Source organism: Wasmannia auropunctata, unplaced genomic scaffold, assembly GCF_000956235.1.
Source record: "Wasmannia auropunctata unplaced genomic scaffold, wasmannia.A_1.0 LD335969.1, whole genome shotgun sequence".
NCBI classification, from domain to species: domain Eukaryota; kingdom Metazoa; phylum Arthropoda; class Insecta; order Hymenoptera; family Formicidae; genus Wasmannia; species Wasmannia auropunctata.
Genome location: NW_012026921.1, coordinates 133,225 through 152,878, shown reverse-complemented (window position 1 = coordinate 152,878; position 19,654 = coordinate 133,225). Strand labels below are relative to the sequence as shown.

The window sequence follows — 19,654 nt, the reverse complement described above, 5'->3', positions numbered from 1 at the left end:
ACGTTAATTGGCCGCGCGGGCAATTAGTTACAGCAATAATTGCGGAGAAACAAGATCCGCGCCGGTGCCAAAAACGCCGACTAATCGCCAGTGTTATTCATGATTAGCCATGATGTGAAGTCAAGTAAAAAGTCTTTCAACGTTCTGATATTATTTTAACCAATAAGAGTAATTTATATGTATTTTACCCTGCGTTTATATTGTATCTTCATCCCTTAGCTTAATTTAATATTAATTGGTCATTAATTGAAACGAGACTCATTTAGGTTATTCCCAACAAATCGTGACATTTACTATTCCGAGAAAGGTCAGTCAAAGGATTAATTTTCAGTTTTAAAATTGTAAGAGACTATATTAACCTTTTTTGACTTCAATATTGGTACTTTCATGTTTATCAAAGTTTTAATAAAATTGGATAGAGAGAAGAGATTGTTACATAACAGAAGTTATTATTTTAATAAATATTTATCCTGTACAAATAAAAATTGGATAATGGCAAAGCAATAATTTTGAAATAATTTAGTATCTATATATATCTAATAGCATTTTTGCCAAAAAAAAATTTAAAAATAAAAACGTCATGTTTTCATAAATTAAAACACAAAAGGTAAATCAATCGTGAGTTACTTACTTTTCACTATTATTAGGTAATTAATTTTCTTCTGGCCTCTTGAATGTGCATCCGTGATTATAGGTATATCAAAATATTAGCGATGGATTATATCGTGATGTTAATTAATTAGAAGAAACAAATTAGACTGTAATCGACGAACAAAATAGTTTTACAACGTGCGATTGTTGGATATAGATATAACTTTAATTACTACTCGTTTTTCACGGTATTAATTGCCATGGCAGTATTTCAACGAGTCTACCCGAATACACGCACATCCATGTTTTTGGTATTTCTCTTTTTAATTTTTTTTCATATTCGTAATTCTTTTGAACACGATGATACAAATAAACACGGCGTAAGCACAAAATCGTTATGGACAGGATTTAATGAACACATCCAATTCTTTATACAACGTACGCGTTACTTTGTATAAACTAACGTGTTAATGTTCATTGAAGATACTATCAATTTAAAATATTTTGAAAGCTGTAATTTGTTTTAAACAAAGTTTTACAATTCATTGATATGAGCAAATAATAAAAATTAAATTTTTATTCATTTCAAAGCATAGCTTTGAGAACTGTCACTTAGAACGTAAAAAAGTTGATAAAAAAAGGATTGAAATTATTAAAGTTATTGTCAATAAAATTTTCATTAAATTTTGAAATTTAAAACAAAATAAACAACAAATAAATTTAATTTTTTATATTAGAAATTTGCAAATAAAAAAACCATAAATGGAAGTCAAGATACTTTAACGTTCTGACAATAATAAATTCGCAACGTCACAGACTCGTGTTTCAGAATTTTATTTTGCTCGACAGAGGTAAAAAGTGAAAAAATAAAATTCTCAAACAATTTGAAAAAACATTTAAAAATCACGTGGCATAAAGATAAAATTGGCCTCTTTGTAAACTCTGTTCCTCTTAATCAACGACGAGCGGGAGATCAAGTGGGCGCACCTGCTCATCCGGGGCGCGTTTCTCTCGAATCCGGGAAACGGTCGATCGATGTAAAACCGTCGTGTAATATCGAATACGACGAAAACTTGGGCGAATCTTGGGCACGATGGCGGATTAAAGTTCCAAATCCGGCGGCTCGAGAAATAATATGCAGACGCGCAAGCGAGATACGAGGAGAGGCAGGAAATGAGAGCAACCGGAGAGAGAGTTGAAATTAAATTAAACTTTCGCCGCGATAAATCTTACTCGTTGAAGTGATATCTTCGCGAGATATTACGCGAGAGATGCGATCGATCGTCCGCTCTTTCATCTCGTCGACGGAAAATCGTGATCGTTAAAATGACCCGAAGATTAATTCCTATTATTTGCCCGCTCTATCATTTATCTTGACTGAATCGCGAATTATTAATTGTTTTGATATCATATTTTTACTCTCTTACACGCCTATATACATATACATGTATATACTTTTTAAAATTTCTTATATTTATAAGTTTTGCAAATATATCTCGTAAAGTCATATCTCACATTTATACAATTTCCTCCTTTCAATTATTACATATCGAAATATAATTAAAAATATCGCTATTTATATCGTATTAATTTCCTATATAAAATATTCCGTATAATAATTTTATTTCTGTTGATGTGATTATATGTGTAAGTATAGATTATATATAAACAAATAATAAAATAAATGTTTTCTATTAAAGAGGTAAAAATATAAAAAATCAGGTTTCATGAATATCGCAATACCGAGTGAAGCAATTTATTTATTTGTATAATAAACTTGCACGTTGAAATATATTTGCTGCACGGAAACTAATGAATTTCATTTCACCGCGTTGCAGGCCGGATCGGCACACTGAGAAGCATTTTTATTGTAATTGGTTATCACTATTCGATATATTGAAACGCGGATATACTTTTTTCCCCTTCCAAAATACGAAAAAATTATTTCGAGCACACGAAGATTTATTAAACCACAATGTAATTAATATTTTCAGCGAGATATTTCCATAAATTTCTAGAAATCTATATTGTTTTTAGCGTGTAATACTATAAACTCTCTCGATCTCTGTATCCTTTTCCTGTCTGCAATATATTATGTATAAACAGACTTGCATCGGAAATGTTTATCGTATCACATTCATCTCGCGGATGAATAACAACCAATTTTTAAACCTTCCACGTTTTTCCTATGGAGAAAAGCGTATAATTTTTTCGTATTTTAAATTTGCTCATTTTTCAGCCATGTAAAAATATCGAAGAAAGTTCTATAAAATAGGTTGAAATAGTTAATTAATTTAAAGATCCTTTTTCTGGCCCGTAAATAACATGAATTTTCAAGTTCAAATTTTTAATTCGTAGTAATAAAATCTAGATCGAATTGTGTCTTTTTATAAAAAAATAATCTAACCATCGCGCATTGTGAAGTCAAAAGACGAAGTACAATGCGATGCACAAAACGTTTTGCTCTCGTTCGTCGAAACACAATGACAATTACCGCATCGCGATGTACGACAAAAGTCGCATGCATAAAAGCAGTCTCATACACCCCTTTTCCTTGATTTTTCCTCGCGCGAGAGACGACTATCCGTCAACAGGACGCCGCCGCGCCGTCGCGAGCAGTTGGCGAGAAAATATGAATTTGCACGGCGCATTAAAACAAATAGAATTTTCCATGATGTACATCAGCGACGTCGCGACATTTTTGACATAACTCGCGGTATCCGGCAAGAAAGATCAACTTAATGGAAAAATTTATGATCACGAATCGGTAGACTTGTTTCCCACGCTGATTGCGTGCAATTCGTGCTGGAATATCGTAGAAAGTACGGTAACTGACAATTCCGCTATCACGCATCGCGCCGCATAAGATTATTTATGGCAATGAAAAACAATTAAACAGTGATTTGACTTTTTTAATACATATTTGATAAATATATATATTATAAATAATTTTGAATCGTTGCAAATTTTATTACTTGTGTATATCAAATATAATGAAAAAAGGAAACATAAAAACACGTTACCAACATGTTTTTAATATCGGAACATTTATTTAGCCATTAAAAACTGTTTATTTATTTATTTGAAAATAAAACTGGATTAAATCAATAGCACTGTGCAAGAAAGGCATATCCATTTTTAACGGATATGCACGTAAGGAATATCCTCGATTAAGAAATAATTTGTCTTAATAAGGAATAAGATTATATAACTACGAGTATGATGAGAGACTCACCAGTGAAATCATCTGTTTGATTCCTCTTGTGATGAGTGCGATGATGATGGCCACCCGGGATGGGGATCTGCTTCATATTGAGCAGATCCCGATGCTTGGCATCGATCAGCGGATTTTCCAATTGCGATTCGATCACCTCGAAGCTGGTGGAATTGTCCGGATGGGCGATGACCTTCACTGTAAATGACTGGGTGTAACAAGTTGTGCACACAAGAAGTGCAATCTTCAAGATAAATCCATCCTCATAGAAGGAATTAAAAAAAAAAACCTTTCTTCCGACTATCTTATAAACAGCAGACGGAAGTGAGATCGCGATATCGTGCGCAATTCCGGAAATCATTGGGGAACCACTTTTATTACGCACCCGTAGTCGTGAGCTGCGAAATTGCGAGAGCGTTTCTCTTAGTTAATCCGCGAAAATATTTATGCGGAAATTTTACTGGCGAATGACGCCGCAGCGCGCGACGCGAGCAGTCTGAGAAATTAATACGGCGGAATTGAAAGCTTCTTTTCTTAGCTACTGTAATCGCATCGAAGTGAACGAGAACGAGACAATTGATTAATCACGACTTTCTGATCTGTCCTAAGTGCACTCAGACACATAAAATGAATTTTACATCCTGTTAAATAAAGAAATTAACAAGAAAGGGATATATTGCCAGTATTTCTAATTGTATTTGCAGTAGAGTGTATTAATTAATTAATTTACTTATTTTAATTCGTCGATGATCAAAGAGAGAAATCTATCAGATTATTAAAAGTGTTAAAGAAAATTTAATGCGAATACTTCAGATGTAAAATCAAATTTTGTTTTTAATGATAATATGATAAATAATAATAAAGTAAATAATATAACTAAAACATTATCTTTTGAAAAAAAATATTATCTTGTCTTGATTGACATTCTTTACCAATACCTGTCAAAGATATTAAATTTTATAAATAATTAATCTTTGATTTTTTTATTTGAAAAAAATTAATTGCTTGATTTCTAAAATTTATTTACTGTATGAAATTATCTGATAATATCACGAAAAATTCTCTTAATAAAGTAAAGAACCATCTTTAAAATATTTTACACAATAATAATTGAAAGACAATTAAGAAAAAATACATGATACTGAACAATATTAGTAATCAATCTGATCTTTTAATGCTTGTCATTTCACTTTGCTATTAAATATGTATTAATCGCTGTTATTATCAATATGTTATTAGAAACCTCATAAATTCTAAAGTAGCTACACTCATAATTCACCAATTCTATGTGTACGTACATGTATATTTTTCATAAATAATTAGCTCCTTCTGTTGCTAAATAAGTTATTAAGCGAACCACGCTCAGACATGGATGGGTAACATATGATTATTTTCATACGTTTCTCGTGTTAATTATATTTATATACAAAAACGAAAAAAGCAGTGGAAAATCAAAGTTTAAAATATAATTGTTATTATAAAAAAAATATTATTATTATAAGTACTATATTGTTATTATAAATTAACTTTAACAGTTTCACCTCAATCAAATTAATCAATTGCATCAGCTCTAAAATTTTCGAGACTATCGTATTTCTTCCCATTTCCAATTTCTCGAATATGCTCTGCATACCGAAGTAAGGTATAGGCAGAAAAGATACGCGAGCGTACCCATCACAGTGCCCGACGTATACTAGCGCGAGCTAAAAACTTTTCAGACATCTAACGTGTCTTCGGACACGTCCTTCGGCGACACTTCGCAAAGTGAGGTCCCCTTGTGCGCGCCGATGAACCCTGTACGAACCTTGATCGTCGTACTCTTCGCGGAAATCGAAGATCCGATCGACGGGCGGCGCGGCTGGTCTGATTTCGAGGTCATCGAGGTCGTCGTCGGCGCGGTCGAAGATCGCGCGGTGCTCGTAGGTGGGCCTAGGCGCAAACTTCCTCGGGGCCGGCAGCCGGGGCGATTCGGCATGGCCGGGCCCGCGGGCCCCCAACGGCTCGTCCAACACGGTAGGCGTGGGACGAGCAGCCGCCGGCGCGTACGAGCCCGCCGACGACGACGACAGCGTCGCGACGACGGACGGCGGTGCGGGTAGTGCGAGGTGCTGACGATGGTGCTGGTGCTGTTGGTGATGGTGCCGATGCTGGTGCGGGTGCGCGTCATGCTCGCTTTGGGGCTGCAGGTGCACTGTGCCGGAGGCGCGATCATGCTTGGACAACGAAGACGAAGACGAAGACGAAGAAGAAGAAGAAGAAGAAGAAGAAGAGGAGGAAGAAGAAGAAGAGGAGGAGAAGGAGGAAGAAGAAGATCCATCCGTCGATCGATCCGGATGATCAACGCCTGGACGCGAGGTCGCCGCGCGATCCTCGAACCGATTCATATCGGTCTCGTACCGGTCCGAATCGGTCCGAGGGTCGTACGCCTCGACGAGGACAGCTGGCCTGCCAGGCAGCTCCGGCGCCTCCTGGTGATGATGCCGATCGCCGTGACGGTGGTGGTGTTGATAGCGATCGCCGGGCTCCCGTATGTCGTACGTGCTGTCGGGATCGTAGTACGGCGGGGTGCGCGCGGTCCCGGGGAACAGAAAATAGGGGTACATACTGGTCGGCGGCAACCAGATCTCCTGGTAGTTCTCCTGCTGCGGGTCGAACGGGTACAGGGCTGAATCCGTGCCCGACAGGTCTACGGAGGTGGAGGAGGGCAGGACCTCTGTAACACAGAAGCAGAGCCGCGGACGAGAACGGGGTGAGTGAGGGTGCGCGTTCGCCATCGGTACGCAACGTGCGAGGTCTGCGTGCTGTTGTTGTGGGGGTAAAGTGTCGTGATGGTGAATAGTAGTGATGGTTGGTGGTAGTTGCGGTGCACGGGCGTTGACAGAGGATTATCGCGGAGAGGAGACTCCGGCTCGATATCGCTGGCAGGTGATATACCAGTTTCTGTTTGTCGAGATAAATAATCGCATGGATATCGAGTATTATCGATACTCCGAGACATTGAATGCGAGGAACATGAGTGAGCATAATTGTTGACGCAACGTTCTATGTCATAAAATTAATTTGGAGTCTTTAAATTAATAAACGTCTCGCCTTTATATAGGAATTTCAAAAAACAAATAGAATTTCTTTAAGGAAACAGAAAAGGTATATATATATATAAATTAAGTAGAAATGGTAGATTGAATATAAAGATAATTTTATATTTAATAATATATAAAAATAATAAGAGAAAATATAATTGTAAACTAATTAAAACATGTTTATATGTACAGACTAACTGTCTAACAAAGAAACATAAATTAACATTACATGTTAAAATCGAGTATTTAATTCCGATCGTCACTTAATAAAAAATTTTAAATTCTTTTATTAATCTTTTCATGAAATGTCACATTTTCATTGTGAAAATATACTCGTATATAAGATGTTTGTGTTTATTATGTTTTCTTTTATTTTTGATCAGCGTACAGTAAATTCTTCTTAAAAAAAGATATTTCTGTAAAATGTTTTCAATTAACCTTGACAATTCCAAGATTTTATTATGAAAAAGAACAGATCATAAAAATTTCATTATTTAAATATTATATTATTTATTATGTGACAAAAGGCATTTCAATACTTAAAAGAAATTAACGAAAGATTGTATAAATAAAGCGCGATAAAACAATAAAACATTCTTACTTTATCGTTCCATTTTAAAGGTGGTGAAAAATAAATATGTCACAAATATATGAGATAAACTGTTGTAATTGTAAAAAAGACAGTAGTTTACACGTATATGTGTACGCGTATCAAAGTTGTATGCACAAAATTACCATGCACTTTTAATGTCAGTTTTAATATTATTAATATAAAATCGATTAAAATTACTTTTGACAAATGCAAATATAATCAAAAAATTAAGTAATAATTTATTAAGGGAAAATGATGTCATTTGTGATTTAATCGAAATCCGGATCAAATTTAATTCTATTACTGTCAATTACACAAGTCAACTTTATCAAAATGCACTTTTCATTTATATTCTCATACCATATTTTTAATGTCAAAAATTATTTAGGTATAAAAAAGCTTATTCAAGCAAAGCACGCACGTTACGTTCCTGCTATTACACTTTTAATTTAACACTTTTCTCTTAATATTATTATGCTTTTAAATAGCGTAATTAATCAATCGTGAATTACTTCAAGCACATTATTAACGAGTGGAAAATATCTTCCTGAGTGTCCTCACGACGATGTTGGCGTTTTCTCGTTTGTCGAAAGTGATGGTGCGACGTGAAATAAAAAGCCGACAAGAAGACGAAGTTAAATGAACCGGCCGGTAATCGAAATCGACAGGCGACCTGGCGTCTCTTCCTGAGAGGATTTTCGGGCTCCTTCGAGAATACCGCGGGACTTGAAACTCCGTCCAGAGCCGAGGGATCCTCGTATTGAGCGTTACTGCACGCGAGAAATTATCCCGGAGCGACGCGCTGCTCGCCGAGCGTGATTTCGTTCTTAAGAGATTTCGGGATTCCCGGGGGATCGTCGCAGAGAGGCCGCGGGACGTCTCGGCCAAGGGGGTTAAACCCCCGGCTCCGCGTCGATCGTTCGTAAACGAAATGAAAACTCAAATAAATTAATGCGTGCCATTTTCTTCCACTCTTAAAATTGTATCTTTTCTCTTAATTCATCACGTTACATGCTTCATTCTGCAGTCAAAATTTTTTATTGCAAGTCTGATGAGAAAAAAAGAGAGATTTGTGCGATAAAAACGTAAGAAATGTAATAAATATGAAATATAAAAGTATTATGTGCATGTGTATGTTAATAGATTATTGTTCAAACATTTTATGAGTATAGTAAGAAATAAATGTTCCATCGGAATTAAATACTCCCAAATTATAATTTCTATTTTAAACAAAAATATATTTAAATAGTAAAAGAAAACATTACCAAATAACTTCCCTATAGACGGCCTAGACTTACCTTTTTTACTAGAAACTGGATATTAAACATCAACAAATTCATTCTTTGAAATTTTATTGAAATTGCGTCAACCATCAACTTTTGTTCCGTTTATAATTCAAATGTCTAATTTAGTGTCGAAATAACTCTGATAGCCATCCGACGTTTTCCGATAAATCGTTCGGCGACATTGAGGAAACGAAGGGGAGTATAGTGAGTCGAGTATAGAGAGTAGACAGAGTCGTAGTAGGCGTTACACACACTAACAGGCTATACACACTTCAGAGAGAAAACAAGCCGTAAAGTTACGGGCATGCGGGTGCCGATTCGCCGATTTCCCCAGTAACGGGAATTTTCACGGCATGCAGAAATACAACATGCGGTGCACAATTCCTGGGTGCGCTCCACCCCGCGGGGATCGTCCGGGAGAGGCTCATCGCGCCGCCACCTTGAGCTCGCGCTTCATCCGTCAAGCGTGCAGCGCGTTTCATATTTCACGACGCGCGAACAATCTCGACCGATCGCTCGACGTCGATTCGTCTCGCGGTGGATTTACGACGACAAAGGAAAATTGCCGAGCGCGATCGAGGAGGCCCTTGTCAGACGTTCCATCGCGGATCGAGCAGTGCGAGGGATTGATAAGTCGATACGCCCCGCGCGCGTTCCTCGGATTGACAAAGTCAGAAAGGATTCCGAACAGCACCGAGTTAGAATATAAGGAAAGAGGATGAATATTATACACAAAAATATGATCGAAGATATTTGTGCGCACTTGCTCGGATATTCGTATAAGATCGTGTGGAGGGAAGGAAATGACTATATATGTACATGGTCTGTCCCAAAAGTAATGAGACTAATTTTGGCGTCCCAATGCAGAATTGTCGGAGGGTAAATCTATTGGACGGGGCCTTTGTACGGGATGTCAGATATACAGTCTGACCCTTTCCAGTTGCTTCCGAAACTTTCTAGCGGTCGATATACCGTCAATAAAGTGCGTTGTAATTTTTCGTGTCTTGTCACGGGTGAAAATTCAGCAGTCTCGAGCAGCGATCGAATTTCGCGTGAAACTGGAAAAATTTGATTTCGAAACGTTGGAGATGTTGAGAACGGCTTATGGGAATGCTGCTTTGTCCTCAGAATTTGATCGTAACGTGGTTCAAAATACAACGCAGTCTGTGCTGAATTTTTGCCCGTGACAGGACGTAAAAATTACAAACGCACTTTGCTGACGGTATCGACTGCTAGAAAGGCTCAGAGGCGACTGAGAAGGGTCAGATTGTATACCTGACATCCTGCACCAAAGGCTCCGACCTGCATGGATCCACTTCCTACAATTTTTATTGAGTCTAGCTCCAAAAAATATAGTCTCATTATACTGTTGGGACAGACCGTGTATATATGATCCAAAGATATTCCGCTTGTGATGCGGACGTTAATATTAAAATAGCAAAATCCAAATAAGAATCGCACGATCGCGAATATAATGCAGCGATATTCCCGCGAGTCCGCTTCGATCTCGATAGCGTTCTCCATCCCGTCGATTTATCTTGTGGGCGTTTGTCGATGGGGCGGCAAGCGATCGCGCGGCGCGCGCGTCGAAATATTCATGGCATATATACGCGACGGAAATATATATCTATGTAACGCGCGGGATCACAGACGGATGAGGCGAGAGAGACACTCGGGGGATAGGCCGCCTCCGAGGGCGCGGTGGCGGCGTGGATATTGGTCTCGTAACGCGAATCCTCCAAGGGCGGAGTGCGTCCTTACAAGGGGGTGTCGAGGTGCGCTTTCTCTCGTGCAGACATTTCTCTCTCCGTGCGTTCCGGGATTTCGAGGATCGATCCTCTCGCGCTTCCTCGGGCCTCCCTCCATTCGGAGTGGACGTGTCTCTTCCTCCCGTGGACCGGACCGGCGGAGGAGGAGGACTCTCCACGCCGAACCCCCTTCAAGTACTCCCTTCAAGTATCGAACGTCTCGAAGACATTCGATTCTGAGTATCATGCGCTGCTACTTCTCATGGCGTGCCTTCGTTTTATTAAACCTCGGATGAGGTTTTTATTAACGTGAGATGCAACAGACTTTGCGTTAACCAGGACAGTTAGAAGCCTTTGAGGAAAAAACGAGAAAACAAACGGTTTTGCTTAAGAATTTAAAAATTTAACTATAGATACAAGTTTAAACGTGATTCTGTCAATCCAACAAAATAATTATATAATTAGGTACAAATTGTTATTAATATATCATAATTATATTATATTATGTGTCAAAATTTTTTGCAGCATTATTTTATATGTTTGAGCATTCTACGTAATTGTTTTGATGGTCTAACAAAAACTATTTTTCTCAGATTCGTATCCAGCTAAATTTTTAAATATTTCAGCAAAACTTTCCGTCTTCTTCTCGTGCAGTGACATTTAAAAAGAGATATGACAGTTACAATTTAGTAGCTTCATTTTGTAGATTTTCGTACTTTCATACACTATGGCAAAAATATTGTAGCTCCTAAATATCGGCTATGAAACACCTCACGTTGTTCGAGATATTGCACTTTCAGAATATGTTATTCACCCAGAAAGTGCGACGATCGTCGAGAGGTCACAGAGATTTCTTTCTCACTGTGTCTGAGAGGACGGTTTGATTTTTATAACAACAAGCAAGATTGTTATAAAAATAATAAATGTTTGTCATAAAAAAAATCAACTTAAGACTTTTGCTTTGTTAGTTTAAAATAACTGGCTATTGTGTTGTGATAGTAGATACTTGTAGTTGTAATCGATCTACTTGTCAATTTGTTCTACTGATGTAGGAGGAACGGGGGATTGGATCTTGAATTTTAAAAATTATATAATATTGCAAATTGTCATAATTATATATTAATTCAAATTAATAGTTTTACGTACGTAAAAGAAGTGAGTAACTGAAATTTAATTACAATAAATTGTTATAACTTGACGTATCAAATCGTAATGATAAAATCGTAACAATTACTTTTCGTTCATTCGATATACAAATTAATAGAAATAAGTAATTGAAATTTAACAATAAGTCGTTATAACTCAGACGTATCAAATTGTAATGGTAAAATCATAACAGTTATTTTTCGTTCGCTCGATATACGTATTAATAGCATGCTATTAAATAGCAATTAAGTAATATCATGAGTCGCCATCTATTATTCAAACAATGGCTAATAAACCGCGACGATATAGTGAAACAACTTTATATCTATCGAAGATAGTCTCCCCGATCAATTTACAATTTGCAAAAATAGAAATGTATAATCGATCAACATGTACGATTAAGTAGTAATGATTAAACGTCTGGGACATTTTCTTCTGTCCTGAAGATGTCGATCGTTTGTAACAACAAGAAGTAATTTAATTCGATTGCGGTCAATAGTTGGGCCATTTATATAAATTTCGTGCTAAATTTTCGACGGCACTCCTCCTTTCTCGCCCTCCTTTCTTCTTCATTGCTATTCATACACCTACCGTCTGCTTGTTCGATATCTTGGGGGAAGAAGAACGGAGGACGCGCGGTGAAGGGCCGGCCCATTTAAAGTCGCGCGCTTCCAATCTCAATTCAAGATCCAGATCTACATATCGGGGCGAATCGTTTGGTATTACGAGTTCGAAACAACTCGTTTATGTTCAAGTTTGCACGAGATGGTATAATGTCGAAAGTATCGCATCGATTTCGAAAGGTATTTAAAATTGTCCAAAGGCAGAAATTTAAAAAGCCGTGAAAAATGTGTCATTTATACAAATATCAAATGCACTGGAATTTTAGAGACAATACTTTTAAACCAAATTGTGTGATCCAATAGAAATATTTGCGAATAATAAAAACGTATTTTCACGTATAATATGTAAAAATATTGTTCAATGAGTAATCAAGATATAATTTAATTATTTGAATATTTTTTCCATATTTTCGAGAGCGACTAATTGGATTATATGACCGCGCGATTGAAAAAATCTTTGACTGCAAGTAATTAAGCATCAAACGAGAAGTAAATGATGTCCAATTTTAATTTGGAATTCTATTTACCGATTTGCGAAAGTACCAGAGCGAATGTTTAAAACATTTTTCCTCGCAATAATGATTTTACCGTTTGGTCACAGATCACTTAGAAAGTAATTTTATAAGCATTTTCCTGACCTCGTTACCAATCTGGACACTAAATTGTATTAGTTTTGTAGTCGTTAGCTAAGTTGCCATCGACGTAACGTACAATATTTAAAATTAATTCGAAATTGTAGCGAACGGGACATAGAATTTCTTTGTTTCGCGAGGTAAAGTAGTTTTGTTGCTTGCTCGAGAGCTAAAACTGAATTGTTTGTACATTATGTCCGTATAGCGTCGGATGTTAATTATGTTATAACATTGTTACCGTAATGATTAATTGTTCGTTTATGTTTCCGTGCTGAAAACTGCTCTCACCCAGTCACGCATTCCACCAAACTGTTAATGCTATCATAGAGTGTGTATGTTGCCGTTCATCGCTCGCACTATATATGCATCGTTGGCACGATTCATTCGTCAAACGCAACGCAAGAGACACATTTGTCACACATGCGTGTGATGCGTGTAAAGATACTTACGTTCCGTGCGTGCGCGTTGCACGACATGAGTTTTATATTGCCTTAAATTACAATTGCGAGGCACGGGCGGAAGCGCCATTGATCCTGGACGTACAGTTGGGTAGGTATCGGTAATGAAGCGAAGTGTAAAAATTGAAATGAAATGGTGTAAAAAGTAAATTAAGTAAACAAATTTTAGCAATTGTGCGATTTAAACATACGTATATTAATTTTTACAAGAGATTCATATATTTTTGGTATCGTGATATTACATAAATACATTAAGCATTCTATTCGTATTTTCGTAAAAAGAATTAAATAATTAACAGGGCTTTGAAAGTGATAGAAAGAAATTGATTCGTATATTAAAGTACGTTGAAATAACGAAACAATTTCGACAAAAGTGCATTTCTGTTAAGAAAAATTGCTTTTTTTCTAAAATTGCAGCTGTTGCAGCAATGCATCTCTAACGCATCGCTTATTATCTGCCTCTCAAAGTTAGGATTCATTGTTATCTTCGTTTTAATGCCTGCATCTCCCTCTTTAGTTAATTACGAAGAAAGCTTATCCGAGGGTGAGGATAACGTTTTCCGACGAGCCTTGAACACCGCGGTATCGCTTAAAAGTAATTGCCCCGTCGAGCAGCATTCTACCTCGCTCGCAACTTTGATGCCGGGGAAAAAATGAGAGAGTAACAGGAAGTGGCTTCAGTTTAGTGTACGTCAGTTCTCAGCTGGAAGTCCGCTTTAAACGCGAGACTGATGCTACGATGAGTCTTCTCGTTTATGCACTTTGTTGATAACAAATTTCGCACTTTGTTAGAAGAATTTCAGAATACCGTCGATTATGCAAGTATAAACACCATTATTAGCGTAATTATTAACAAATTAATTAAACTTTTTTTAAAATTACTTCTATCTTGTTCGTAATATTATACCTGCACAATATTTTCCAACATTCCTTTTTCGCAAGAAAATAATTACAGGAGGTTTTTAAATAAAATAAGTCCTTTAAATTTCATAGAATAGAAAGACTTTTATTGAATAACAGAATATTATTCTGCGTCAATAAAATTCTTGTTCGTCATATTCGATTTCTAGTACGTTCATGTAAGAAATTTAAGACATTAAATGCATCCGAATTAAACAAAATCGTCTCGCATAGAAAATGGAAAATTTAATTCAATCAAAGATACGTCAGTTTTTCTTAAACAAAATCTGCACATTGCAAATCTGTATGCTGCGATCATTACGATCTATCGCTGTGGTCCAGGATCAGTGCGAACGCTTCAATGCACACATCGACAGAAAGAAACCAAATAAGAATTCTGTACAAGATACACACAGACAGACACGCAAGGATAAACCCCGTAAACTCAACGTAGACATGATAGAAAAAACTTTTCATGTATATTCAAAATTACTTCACAACATCAACAATCGCCTTTCACAAGGTGCTAATATAATTGTACTTGTTCATTCATGTCACAACATTATGTTCGAACCCCAATTCAAGATAAAACTTATCAAATGAAATTCCTCGTACACGTAGTTACGCGTCACGTGACGTGCATTTAAGCATCTCGCATATAGCAAAATTTAATTTAACAAACTTTTCATTTGATATAAAATTTGCAAATTATATTTAAATCAATAACTAAACTGAATAACAACTTTACATTTGCGATAGCAGCTAGTAAACGATTAGCAGAGGGCTTTAGTATCCAATCATAGAACAAATTAAATCTTTACTTTTTGCAATTCAATTGTGATATTACAATTACGTTGTTGACTAGAATATATAAATTTAGTATTCCACAAGTAATTACATGTACGATGGGAGTATATATGAATACATGGATAGAGAGAGAAAGAGAGAGAGAGAGAGAGAACTTCACGAATCTCATATTATAGTTGGACTCACCAACGCAGGGATTGTGGTTCACCGTCGAGAAGATCTTGTCGCATCGTCGCTTGATATGATTATTCGGACATATGCAGCCGAACATTGGCGATAGTCGCAGTTGCGTCCAGGAATCATGACAAGCATCCCTAAAACAGTAACAGGAAGAGATGTGGTTATGTACTCCGCAAAAATTACGAATTACGTAAAAAAAAATAAACATTTCGGAGAACGATTAAATTGAGAGAAGGCCCGCACGGTCATAGCAGGATCTTGGTGCTCCTATCCAGGCTGAGGAAATATTTTTTGCAGCAAATAATTCTTTATATTGCATCGTGGGTAGGGGGGATTTCATTAGACGCCGGTGAGCATCAGTATTTATTAAATTGATTAATCAACTCAATTTAATAATCGTGCGAATATACTGTTTTGTCTCAAGCAAAGAACTGTGTTGAAACGACACGCAGTTTGCTAAAACTAGAATATGCATGTAAAATTCACATATATAGAAATATTAGGAGCATCAAGATCCTGCTGTATGATCGTGCGGGCCTTCTCTCAATTTAATTGTTGTACATAGACGATCGGAATGTGTGATATTTTGAAGAATATATAAAAAATAATAAAAGAAGTATAAAAATAAATGGCACAAAATAACGAACAGGATAAGAATACAGATAATAAGAAGGCTGGATCGCATTAAGATACTAATTTTACGAATGAGAATTGTGTGTCGCGCGTTTAAATGCAAGATTTGGAATAATGTTAATAACAGGTCGCTGTGGTGCATTATAATCGTGACCCACCGCTATATAAATATTATTAATTAATCGCGATGAATTCCCGTTTCGCCTTGGGCCGCGTAAATCCCATGCGCGAAGGATTAATGACTGGCCATCAAATATCGGCGTTTTGCCAAGTACATCGACCTACATCTGGGTCCCCAATAGCCGTTAATAAATATTAAAATACGCAAACTCCGATATTCACCGAGCTACCATCGATATTTCGTTATATTTTTGCACATGTCTGTGTTCCAATAATCCGCGGTAATTGCAAGACATTATCGATGCGATACATATCGGAATTTCAATACGTGCATAATTAGCGATTGCTATCTTCAATGTATACCGTATAAAACAACTGTGTAGAAAGCAGTGTCTTTATAAAAACTATCAATTTTTATTTGTGACACGTGATATAATAATCATTTGTATAACCGAACAGTATATAATTAAATTTTTATAATACAATAACTCAGAAAAATCTGAAACTAGCTGTACGATATCCGATTGAGTTTGTGGTAACACGTACGATACCACTATTAAAATTGCGATAAAATTAATATAATATGAGGTAAGAATAACTTGGCGAGGAAGTACTAAAATAGTTGCATAAAAGTATGTAATATCTCATTAATAACAGTTTTAATGTTTTATTTCGTTGCAAGGTTTACTCTTGATAAATTATTAACAGGATGGTTATGTGTACAAAACGGTACATTTAAAATTTAACTGATAATAATTATTAATGTCTTATTTAAAATACTACAGATGCATTAGGTCGGTCAGTTTTAACAGTTTGATATTAAAAATGCATATTATTGAAATGATTGAAAAAAATGGATGTAGAAGAATTTGATTAAAGAACATAAATTTCTGTTATATCATAAACGTAAAACTTAAAACAGAAAAAAGCATCCAATAGCCAATTGCTATAGAAAGAACAAAGAAGAAAACTTAAAGCTAAAAGTATATAGACTTTTGCTTATTCTCTTTTTATCTTATCGGTGATGGTCCAATTCACGTGCGTGCATGCATCCTACAGATTATAGATACCGGAAAACTTCAATCGTCAAAGCTATAAATCATAGTCCCTTTTTTCTTTTCTGTCGTGGAACTTTCGTTAGCTTTGCAGGAGTCAATCGCGGCGTTACACCACGTCTCATATCTGACGCGAGAAACCTCCCCCCCCCCCTCCCAATCGGGAACTGAAACGTACTCAACTCTTTCCTTCCCTTTCCCGTCGAAAGTAACGCAGAAACTTTACGCGAATCCAGACCAATTGACTTTCGAACTTACACGAGAACGCTTAACGGACCTTTCCCGCACACCGACAATCCGCCACGAAGTAACAGCTCGATGCAGTTCGATGCACTCAGTGATGCACTGAGCGATTCAGGTTACCGCGCTGATGATGATAAGGAATTGCATTAGATCGTTTTGACGTTGTAAAAAGGGAAGAATTGGATCGAATAAAAATTAATCTTTAAATGTCTGATTAACAAATTCGGTTTAAACATTTCAAAATATGTATTTTTAAAAGTTATTGACTAGTAATATTTATAGGCACACTGAATGTATTACAGTTGAAATAAACTTAAAATTAATGATAATATAATAATACTATTAATAATAATAATTGTACAATTTATTTATTTGCTTGCTCCTTAAAGATGTGTACTCTTACGCGTCTAATGTACATTTAATTTTCATCAAACGTAATTTCTCTCGTTAAGTTAATATGGCACTGGTCACTCTCAATGAGAGAAAAAAATATAGACGAGCGCAAAGGAAGAGTAGGTGAAGGGAAATTCGACGTAGGGAGACTCTCGAGCTCTCAAAATTATTTGGGTTAATGGCACACACGCTACGGTGAATCTTGCTCGTCGAATTAGAGGTCAAAGGAGGCAAAAGCGAGCGGATGGCAAAGCTTGAACTGAAGAGTAGCGGGATGAGAGAGCGGGAACGGAAGATGCATCAAAGGGTGTAAAGGTTCACGTAAGAACGAGAACGCAAGTCACGTTTCATTCCGCATCCTGTGATTTTGTTTGACTTCACTTTCTTTCTGCACGGAGGCGATGTCGCCAAATATTTTTATTGTCGTATCACAAAGCCTTAAAGTGTGTATTGTTATCTTTGGAGAAGTGTTTGATTAATTTTTTGAAAGCACGGCTAAACATTTCTACGTCGTAAATGACATAAAAATCTGTAGTATTAAATATCTTTTGCATGTTACATTATTTTTGTTAGTTTCACACTCAAAGAGATTTAATTCGTTGTTATATTTTTACACATTAAATCATTTTCTTCAATGCATTAAAGTACGTTAAAAATATACGTATTAGTCGCTTGAAGATAAAACTGTAAATTTACGTGGTCTCGACTTTGCCTTTATTTTTGCGATAATACATTGTTACTCTTTTTCTTCGTGCTGCCTACATCGTTATTCCGTTGCCATTACACCTGATCGCTTTGCTACTATTGCATTCACGTGGCAGCTGTGAGCTTCGCGCGGCACCACGCAAAGTTCCAGCGAATTTCGCGACCCAGTGACCCGCGCGTTTACGCCACTGGCGCAAATAAATCGCGTCACGGCGATATGAATGCGCATAACCCGGCTGAAATAAGAAACAACGGAGCTGAGATTCATGATCCTCATATACCCGAAATCCCCGGTCTCAAGGATCCCGCCGGTTCCGCATCTTGTATCCGATCGATAAGTGGTATATTCGTTTCCGCTCCATCGAGATCGGGGAAAACTGTTTCGAAGAAAGTTTACTTCCCGAACAATTCGTTCTTCAAAGTAAAACCGCTTTCTACGAACTTTCCTTCAATTCCGAAGTTTTCGAAATTTCGTAAAAAGATCAGGAGATCCCTTACAGAACATTGATTTTCGAAGTGTAAGATCGATATGAATATAAAAGTTAAATAGGAAGAAATGACATGAATCAGAATAAAACATGGAAATATAATATGCAACGGGTATGCTCATCGAAATTTTTGTAAGGAATAAGTAACCTAATTTTCTAAAAGTCAACAATTACAATTCATATAAACAAATGTAATTATAAATATTATTATAATTATTGTCAAACGTTGCTAAAAGAAACAATGAATAACAAACAATGAATAACAAATTGCATGTATTTTACTAGTTAAATAAGGGAAGAGGGACAAATAGTGACAGGGGATAAATAGTGTCACTTTAAATTTCTCCTCTTTCCCGCGTCTATTTTACCACTACTCGTTAATTGAAAGATAGTTCTCAAGCATCTAATCATCTTCTGAAAATAGCCGTAAAAATCAAAAGCCAAATATAGGTGGGGAAGTTAAAAATTTTACATTTAAAGTAAGGTAAAACCTGGACTTTTTTTTAATATTTGAAGTCATATTTTCTTAATTGCTGAATCGTTGAATGAGATCTAACCTATTCTATGTTACGATATCTTTTTCCTCTATTTTGATACAATTCCTATGCCTGTATGTTTATTTTATTTCTCTCAGTAAAGTTTTAAAGGAAAAAGTAGCTCCTGGGTCAAATAATGACAATTTTTAGTTGGGTAAATAATGACAGGTCAAAAAGCTTTTTTAATATTTGAATATAATTTTTCTAATTTATTTGGGATAATG

General features: G+C 36.3%; 2 protein-coding genes across 2 annotated transcripts in view; one reads left to right on the top strand and one right to left on the bottom strand.

The window, feature by feature from the left end:
* Window positions 1–18,435, bottom strand: part of LOC105454946 — a 44,462-nt gene extending 26,027 nt beyond the window's left edge. Inside the window, exons 1-5 of the mRNA XM_011697931.1 lie at window positions 18,398–18,435; window positions 15,264–15,391; window positions 6,148–6,518; window positions 5,610–6,018; window positions 3,827–4,003 (exon numbers count right to left, since the gene is read on the bottom strand). Of these exons, the coding sequence (XP_011696233.1) occupies window positions 3,827–4,003; window positions 5,610–6,018; window positions 6,148–6,518; window positions 15,264–15,391; window positions 18,398–18,435 (1,123 nt within the window). The remainder of the gene's footprint in view (window positions 1–3,826; window positions 4,004–5,609; window positions 6,019–6,147; window positions 6,519–15,263; window positions 15,392–18,397) is intronic.
* Window positions 18,436–18,623: 188 nt separating this feature from the next.
* Window positions 18,624–19,654, top strand: part of LOC105454945 (protein expanded) — a 54,981-nt gene continuing 53,950 nt past the window's right edge. Inside the window, exon 1 of the mRNA XM_011697929.1 lies at window positions 18,624–18,747. Within this exon, the coding sequence (XP_011696231.1) occupies window positions 18,624–18,747 (124 nt within the window). The remainder of the gene's footprint in view (window positions 18,748–19,654) is intronic.